We start from the raw sequence: 9123 nt of genomic DNA on the forward strand, positions 1-9123 counted from the left end.
GAGAACAGACTGGGCTCTCTCTGTACTCTAGTGTTTCTAATGGGACACTGAAAAGGTTTACATGCTTCGTTTTAGTGTTTACATCCTGATATTTAAACCAGTTAAGCCAACGGCACCGTCGTGTCTTGCAGTAAGTGTGTTTGCATCCTGGAAATGTTTCTTCTGTGTCTCGGTGGTAACGGGTTACAGCTGGAGTGCAGTGGAAGCACACGAAGGGTTCTGTGGTTTTGTCTTCTCGGAACAAAAGGATTTCTGTCACAAACAGGACCGTGAACTATTAGAAAAGGGGGGCAGGGAGGGGGTGAAAAAATCGCTTTCAGACATATCTTATTTCACAGAAACAAATTCACAAGTTTATTTTTTTCTTCATTTTACATGCAGAGAATTGCTTTGTCTTTCACAATTAGCCACTCTGAATCAGTTTGTAGCTGGCATACCAGATGCCATTGTCTTCTTAGAGCTGATGCAAAAGATGCATGAAGGCTTCGGTTCTACATCTCAATTTGACCTTAGATGACATGAAATACAAACATGATGTTTTAAAACCAGCAGGAAACACTCCAGTCATTTCCAGTAAGCCAGTTAGAAGGGTTATTTGTACCTGATTTAAACAACCCCGAAGAGACCACTAAAACATGGCTGAGATTGTCCTCTCCAACATCTGTTTTGATTTTTTTTTTTTTTTTTTTTTTTTTTAGAAAACAAAACCACCCAGAGTCAGGAGTACGTCCCCACTGTCGCTACAGCAGAATAAGGGACTTCCAAGGTTTCCAATGTCAAATTTTCACATTTTTACCTGATGCTATTGCACAAGAAAGACACAAACAGCCAACCTGCAGGTTTGCTATTGACTGAATCAGACCTACAACGTCTATTTGAGCTTGAAAAATAACATTCTTCTATTTCAGAGGACGTATCGGTGGTTTTCACATCAAAATGAACATTTTGTCTCAGTGACCTGCACCAAATAAAATAGTTAAATAGATCATTAAATAGTATAGCTTACATTTTTGCTCAGTCATCTGTTACTATCTGCACAACTCCATGTGAACATAGTTTTTTTTTAAAACTCTTTGTATAAATATTACTGCAACAACATGTTGATACTAGATAATTTAGTTCCAAAGTACTGAACAAAAGTCTCAGGGTGAGCTTTGTGAAACTGTCCCAGCAGTCGCCTCTTCTCCTTCCTGGAGAATTTGGGGTTCTCATAAACTGTCCTCAGCAGAGAAAGGATCTCCTCGTTAGTGGCTTTCTGTCCACTTTCTGAATGTTCCTTATCACTAAGCCTTGAGCAGTACGCCGTGCCTGCAGTGGAGGAGCAGAGAAAAGAAGTTAACTTACTGCAGAGCAAGTCGTTCCTGTTAATCTACAGCGGCGGATAAACCTACGAACCTGTTATCGCGTCCGGATCCTTCCCCATTACGATATTCCTCAATCTGTCACCCACCATCTTGTGCAAGGAGGAGGGAATCTGATGGAAAAATTCAACTCAGTTCAGTCCAGTTGAACTCCTTTCTATCGACTCCAACTTGTTATCTCGACAGCAAAGACATCACCTTTCTAAGAAACGAACCGCGAGCACTTACTTTGAACAAGTCACAGTGGTTATCCATCATGAACAGAACCATCAGGTCCACCTTGCCCTTCGAGAGCCTTCCGCTGTACACAATAGAGTTGGAGAAAGCCCTCTTTACCGCCATCCTGTTCTCGATCTGGGAAGAGCATCTGGAGTTAGCGAGGAGCAAAAGCGAACGCAGAGCGGCACACAGAGGACGAGCAGGACCGCTGACCTCTTTGTGCAGCTTCACCTCCTGCGGTTTGGCCGCAGTGGCCATGAATCTCAGCAGTCTGCGGAGTTCCTCCCGGCTGTGGGAGTCCTGCAGCCTCAGGCTCAGCTGCAGCGCCTCCAAAGCCAGCTCCAGCTTCCCGTTAACTGACAATGCAATAGGAACAATTATCAACTTTAAACTGACTGAAAATAGTTGTTGCTTCAACACTAGGAACTGGTTGCATGATCCTAATTGAGCTGCTTTAGTTTCCAAGGAATTATTATGGGTTATGCTTTTCTTGTAAAGGAAGTAAGTAGTATAGAAATCTTCTTTTAGCCAGTTTACACATCAGGCACTTTCTTTGACACATTAAAAATGATTTTGAAAGGTAGGAACATAAAAAAAAAGACTGCTTACCAAGTAGTTCTGAGATCCCAGAGTGGATGTCAAATATGTAGTTATTAAGCAGAGGTGTCCGCTGCGTCTGTCCGTAATGCCTGACCAGGACCTGGTAAAGCAACCTCTTGCACTGAACGAAGTCGTCCTCACAAGCAGCCAAACCTCGACTGACTTCCACCACCAGCTCATCGGGCAGAAACTCCAGACAGTCCACCGCCACCGACATCCACTCATCAGCCCTGAGGCAGAGAGAAGGGGAGGAATTAGTTTTAAACATGGATTTTATTTTTTTGTACTCATTTTTTCTTATTTAAGTACCAGACATTGAAACAAGATGTAAAGGCAGTTGATGAGACTTGCCCAGATGGCATAGAGTTTAACTGTGGACAATGCAGTTTTTGCATATGGCCCCTAATCTACTTATCTACTGTGTGTAATTGTACTACAATCACAGCCTTAGATGTGAAGGATTTCGAGACACCAAGGGTAACTGGTCAGTTACAGGCTCATGATAAAAATAAGGAAAAAATACATTTCTTCTGATTTTGACATGATTTCTCATCAAAGGGTAAATTATTTTAGGCTTTCGATCTGGGAAGTCGTATTAGAAGCTCGCAGATTATAACTACAAGTCGAGAAAATCCCAATAAAAAGGTGACGTTTTCACAAGTCGCAGTTAGGACTTACTGTGCTTCACTGAAAGCTTTCAGAACTTCTCTGTCCAGGTAGCTTGTTGTACACAGCAGGTCTGGGTCGCTGTCCATGCCGTGCAGAGAGGACGGTGACGCGACCTCGCCATCTAACAAGCTCTCCAGCAGGGGGAGCTCTATGAGCTGCAGCAGCCTGGACACCGTCTGCTGGTGCCACACTTCACACAAACCTGCCAAAGACAAGCAGCAGCTTTACAGTGTTTACAGATGAAAACATTTAGACCGGTTTGTTTTACGACACCCTTGGGTGTCAGGACAGAAGCTTACACTCCTGCGAGAGGCCGAGGTGGCTCATCTGGGGGGTGACGATGGCGCTGAGGTTCAGGTTTCCCAGCACCTCCTCCAGCAGCTTCTCTCTCTTTACCGGGGAGTGGGTGGAGTAGCTTGGGACCCCTTGACTGATGGATTACATAAAGAGAGCAATCAATGGAAGTGGTTCAGAGACTCGTTACAGGAACAGACTCAATCAATACAGCAAAAAGAAAAAGAAAAAAAAAAGCTTCCTTAAACCTGTCTTTCATTCACATGGTGGTTTACAGGAATTGTTTTTCCATAAATTAAGTGTGTATTGCTTGCATAAAAAGGGTAATAAACTTTGTCTCGTGAAGTTTTTATTTTTTCCTTGAATTCTGTATCTGTTTGTTTTATCGCCCATCCATTCCAGATGCAAAGATTGAGAATATCCCACACTGCTCTTTAGACAGGATGATAGTTTAAAGTATATTTTTGTAAGTTGAAATCACCCATCATTGTTTACTTTACTTCTAGGTTTCTGGATTTCCTGCCAATTTCCTTCCTACACGTCCAGATAAAACCAAACTATAGCATGTTTCCTAATGTCTCCTCACTCACAACCACAGACTTTGTTTAGTTTTTTTTATAGCTTTTTTTTTTTCCTACTGAGTTTTGATGTTTCATAAAAGTGTTATTAATCTTCTTTGTGTTTTTATTTTACATTACAAATAAAACTTGAGTCCTGGACTCTTTTTGAGCTTTCTTTCTCTTCTTTTTTATAAGATGTTATTATACGATTCCATACCTTTCGCTTGTTAGTGAGCAGCTGCTCTGGTTCATGTTCGGTGACCCATAGCCACTCTTGATGGTACCAGTGGACTCAGAGTTGGTGTTGGTCAGAGCTAAGGAGGAGCTGGTTACCGGATCCAGGAACCTGTACAATCTGACGCTGCTGTCCTCAAACTTGTCTCTTTTCTTCTCCTTTCCAAACACTTTAACCCCGACTGGCTCAAACACCTTAGAGTCCATGAGGACCTGACAGAGACGGACGGCCTTGTGTCGAGGCACCGGCTCGTCGCCAAAGAAGCGGCTGAGGGTGATGTGCGACAGAACCACATCCACAGCTTCTGAGCCCAGGAAGCAGTCATGGTATGACTTCAGGTTGTGGCGCCTGTGCTTTACCTCGACTTGACTTTGGAGATTGGAAATGATGCTGTTCCAGATGTAGGTGGCCCGAAAAGGCTTCCCAGCCATGCTTTGTTCTGACGGGGGAACAAAAGAAGATGGAAAATATAAGGGACTGCCAGAGATGTAAAGAAGATAAGCTGTGAAACCTGCCGTGAAGAGCAAAGAGATGAAAGCAGTCTACACGCTCTGGAAAATTTTTCTGTGCTGTAAGTTTTACAGCTTTTCGTGTGCATGAAGTTAAACAACAAAAACAGACACACACACACAACCAAAAAACTTCTTCAATCCCTTGAATTTCTCGCAAGTTGAGACAAGCAAAATGGCGGAAAATAACTGAAAACGTGTCGTGTTGCATAATCACAGCTGCAGCACAGTTAAATCCATGGACATGAGATGAAGTAGCTATCGGAGGCTTACACTGCTTCTCCGTACACAAAAAAGTTTCACAGATTTATTAAAAACAAGATTTAAAATTCCACCCATTTGAATTTATTGTGGATTTACTCTAAACTTGCTCCTCGGTAAAATGTGTACATAAGTGATTCGTACACCCAATGTGTGTTTCTCTGCAGCTCCTCCAAAGTAAGAATTATCCTCACTGCTCCCGCTTCAAAAGCTTATGTATTTTTTAAAAACCTAACCCTAATTTAAACATCTCCACATTTATCCAGGAACACCCCACGTTCCCTGATCTACGTGACGCTTTTTTTATTTTCTAATGTCCTCAAACAAACGTCCGAAGCCTTCACAGAATAGCTTTACTTACAGTGAGATTAAATGACTCACGTTTAGATTCTAAGAAACATCTGAAGCCATTACAGGTAGGCGGGCTAAAAATAATCGCCTGCTGCACTATTTTGATTTTTATTTGTCAAACGATGTTAAAAAGGGAGACGTTGGACAACATGATGCCCCTCTCAAGAAAAATAACTATATAGAAAATGACAGAAGAAATCAGCTAAACAATAAAGAGAGAGCTCTAAAAGACCACTGATTAAGATCTTTTTAAGAAATTACATAATATTCTGACTCTTAGAGGGAGGATGAAATAACATGAACTTACTTCTGTGCAAAATCTCTGAACAACAGAAAAAACCTGAATGAATCAGTTTCTCTTTGGCGTTCCAGAGGTCAAGTCTGTTCTGTGACCTATTTGTTATCCCTCAGTTAGTTTTATATGCTCTGATTGAGCCAAATTCCCAGAAACCTAGGAACTCTGCTTTCCTCTGTCTCTACCATACACACTCCCTCTCCCCTGAGTTTCTGCATGTGGGTGTGCAGAATCGGGATGAAAGTTAAGTAACTAATGTGTGACAGCCTTTTTTTTTTTTTTTTTGGTCAACATGAGCTCAAAGTCATAATTCCCATTCAAGATTAAACACTCACCTCGTGGTTAAAAACCTTAAAAACAAATAGTAGAGTGTGTCCCTGTTGCTGCGCTGCTGCTGCTACCTCAAGAACACCAATCTGTATACGATTCAGACATAGATATGTTCAGTATTATGTAATCTGTGAGCCAGGGAGGAAAAGCGACTTGTGTCATCCCCCGGCACTCAGATCTGTAAAGAGAAACCAGGGCAGGGTGCGGTGAGATCTCAGCATCTCACAACAGGAAGCGTTTAAAGCCTGCTGAGCAAACGTTGGGGAGGGATGCGAGGGGCTCGGCGAGGACATAAATCAGGCTCCGACAGACTGTGTGTTTTGATAACGCAACCTGACAAATGCAATTACAGACCCATCTGTGAAACTTGAAGACAGAAGAAAGAGTCCTGGAACAGTGCAGCAGGAAAAGCAGATGTTCCCGTATCAAAGGTGCAGAGGATGGGGATTGCGGGTGATCTGCTGATTAATGAGATAAATCTACGTCAAACTGTGTCTCCCTCTGGGGAGAAGAAACGGTCCTGGACTCGGGATTTGCATATTAGGAGAGAACATTTTGGACTGCAGCAGCTGTTCAAGGGAGGACACTTTGCAACAGTTTGCATTGGAAAACTAAACGTGAGCCCAACAGAACAGAGTGAAAGAAACTCAAACTGAACTCTGTAGGTTATGGTGGAGAAAATCAGAAAAGACTGTAAGGGAAGACCATCTGCAGAATGTCCCAGGGGATCTGAAGATTACAGTGCATGGCTATAAGTCTGGTTGTTATTAATACCTGATGAGGCTTGTTAAAAAATACAGTGCTGTGGGGGAAAAAAAATTACCCCTGTTGCAGGAAAAAGCATTGACGTATGCTTTTTGTCATACGTCAATGTTTCAGATGATTTAACATCAAACATTACCCGATAAAAATCAGAAGGCAGTTTATAAGTGAGTGTTTAGTGTTTAAAAGAAAAAAAAATTATTCAAAATTATCAAAGCCAACTTTGCAAAAAAAAAATCAAAATGCCCCTTAAACATCACTGTGGTGACAGAGGTTATTTTTTGTGGCCTGCTGGATCAGTTATTGATGCACTCTTACAGTGTTGCAACTCAATTTTCTACATGCCAATCAGTAATTAAAGATAAAGAGGAGATGCATTTTCTTTTTCTGGTTTGAATTTCTTTTTATGGAATCAATATAACCATTTGAGTTATTTGTTTTCTTCTTTTTTTCTTTGTTTTACTCATTCAATGGTATTAATATTAAAATTAACTTTATTATCTGCAACTTTTAAGTGTGATGAAAAAAAAAACATAAATAGATACGTGAAAGGGCAAAACGTTTTAAAGTTGTTATCAGTAAAACAAGGAGCAGGTCAAGTTGGTCGAAACAATCCTGTGAACTCTGCTGACCTCTGTCACCTGTTTTTTCTTTTTTTTTTGTGTGTGTTTGCGCCAGTTTAAGACTAAGCTCAGTTTGCACAGTCGAAGTCAGTTTCTCTTTGCTTCTTTTCTCTGTCCGTGGAAAAAAAAAAGAAACAAGAAACAGTAAAAATCCGAGCAGACTGCGTTGGGATAGGCAAATGGCCCAACCTTTTATCCAATGCACAACAGCGCGCCATGTGTTTGCACACATCAGCGGAGGTAAATAATCGCACAGGGAGCGGCGTCGTTCCCACATGGGTGACCTTTTTTTTTTTCAGTTTCTTTAACTCTCTGCATTACTGCTGTTAAACCACTAAGCGGAGAATAAGAAGGGGATAAATCCGGTCGATGGAAACGCAGCGTGGCACAGTCAAATCACAGCCGGTGGAAGATAATATCTCCGCTCCTTCTGCAAGTTAAAACCAGTCAGATTAAGCGATCTGGCTTCGGGGCGCAGCTTGAACCTCGGTGGGTTATTGGCACGCATGAATTTAAACCCTCATATCCTGTGTGGAGTATTATGCTAAATCATCTTTTTTTTTGTAGTCTTGTTGTGACACAAACACGCCGCAGACTGAGACTGCTGAGTCTGCACGGAGCAAATGTCAAACGGACCACTTCTAAAAACAGAATACTTATGACAGGCGTTTTGATCATTAGATAAACGTAAAGAAATATATATTTCCATTCAGTGTAAAGCCTTACTAAAATACTCTTCCCACACAAACTTTTGAAAACTGAAAAAAATGCTTATAGAGGTAAATCGGTTTGTTCTTCTCAGTCGCCAGTAGTTCTAGTTAACTACAGACAGAGCAACATTACGTGAGAGGAGTCAAGAGCGACTGAGATGACTGCTGTGCGTAAAATGATTCGACAAAATCTTCGTATTTACGCAGCAACAGTTTATAAAAACAACCAGTGAATATCTTCCATTAAAAAAAACCCCAATGAAATAATGAATAATAATAATAAGAAGAAGAACAATAATGTTTCAAAATCAATAAATCGCGGTTACCTGGTCCTCTTGTGGCCGTGTGGACAGCCATCCATCCGCACCATGTCCCTGCGCTTTCCAAATCAAAAACGTGACGCAACGGAGCCGAACAGCCGACAGAGTCGAAACTCCTGCTCCTCCCTCCCCCAACTCTATCATGCATTATTTATGTCGCCCTCACTCCCCGACCCCACAATGAGCCGTCCCACTGACTCCCAGAACTTTAACAAAAGGAGCATTTCTGCGATTGTTTTGTCATTTTGGAGACTTATGTCAAAGTTGAAAATACGGTAAAAAAATAAAAAAATAAAGACGGCACAATAACAGCTTTAACACAGGTGAAGAATTGTGTTTATTTGTTACAGAGGAGTTACAATCACGTCCCTTTGTCTTCTAATTTACTCTAATAGGCATCATTGAGCTAAAAGAATAACACTAATGAGGAAATAGAAACAATCCAGTAGGATTTCCCCCTCCAATTATGGGAACACATTTGACCGGGTTACACCTTTAAATAAGAAGGTCCTGACCTCTGGATCCATCAGAGGAAAAAAAAAAAACAAAACAACAGTCAAGCAATTTCAGATTCAAACTGTAAAACACAAACAGCCAAAGCAACTACGTGCGTCACAGAGGTTTGGAGCATGTGACTGAAGATGCCTCAGGGGACAATGCCATGTGTTGATGCCCTCTATGTCTCAGGTGACATGGGCTGAGAAAACTCAAGATCTGGATTTATTTCATTACCTGAAAAATCTTTAGAAGTAGCAGTAAGATGGGACTGTAGGGACGGCGCTCCTCAAGGAGACTGAAGCTCTTATCAGGGGGGATGAGTTGTAAAGGGTGAGGCATGCAACTGCGACAAACTGGTTAGATCACAATCCATTGGGCATTTTCACAGAAGAATAAACATTGAGCCGTCTTTCATTCCATGATCGGTGAACATGTTGAAGATGTCAGGTTTTTATTTATATGTTAAAAGCACTTAGAATAATCCACAGGGAAATGAGATAAAAATCCTGACCTTAGAAGGAACTGC

The 9123-nt window shown here is 41.5% G+C and overlaps 1 protein-coding gene across 3 annotated transcripts; it reads right to left on the minus strand.

Annotated features, from left to right (window-relative positions):
- Positions 1-327: 327 nt before the first annotated feature.
- Positions 328-8866, minus strand: depdc7a (DEP domain containing 7, paralog a). 3 transcript variants are annotated; one of them, XM_088004348.1, is made up of 9 exons: positions 8832-8866; positions 3921-4377; positions 3149-3279; positions 2859-3051; positions 2190-2410; positions 1794-1936; positions 1590-1715; positions 1396-1474; positions 328-1308 (listed from the first exon to the last, which is right to left on the minus strand). In XM_088004348.1, the coding sequence occupies exons 2-9, from the start codon at positions 4367-4369 to the stop codon at positions 1085-1087; spliced, it is 1566 nt and encodes a 521-aa protein (XP_087860474.1). In that variant the 5' UTR covers positions 4370-4377; positions 8832-8866; the 3' UTR covers positions 328-1084. The 3 variants fall into 3 exon arrangements, with proteins under 3 accessions (XP_087860474.1, XP_014853351.2, XP_087860473.1); XM_014997865.2 differs by lacking the exon at positions 8832-8866 and adding an exon at positions 8106-8151; XM_088004347.1 differs by lacking the exon at positions 8832-8866 and adding an exon at positions 5367-6057.
- Positions 8867-9123: the final 257 nt, after the last annotated feature.

Source organism: Poecilia mexicana, unplaced genomic scaffold (assembly GCF_051168715.1).
Source record: "Poecilia mexicana isolate PSO_F unplaced genomic scaffold, ASM5116871v1 scaffold_3, whole genome shotgun sequence".
Taxonomy (NCBI): domain Eukaryota; kingdom Metazoa; phylum Chordata; class Actinopteri; order Cyprinodontiformes; family Poeciliidae; genus Poecilia; species Poecilia mexicana.

Bases quoted from the DNA above. Each gene is read 5' to 3' on its own strand.
- depdc7a (XM_014997865.2), bottom strand. From the start codon at position 8,136: ATGGCTGTCCACACGGCCACAAGAGGACCAG. The intron at 3,280-3,920 runs GTATGGAATCGT...GTAATCCATCAG, and splicing joins TGCTCACTAACAAGCGAAAG to TCAAGGGGTCCCAAGCTACT. The intron at 1,937-2,189 runs GTAAGCAGTCTT...TTGCATTGTCAG, and splicing joins TGGGATCTCAGAACTACTTG to TTAACGGGAAGCTGGAGCTG.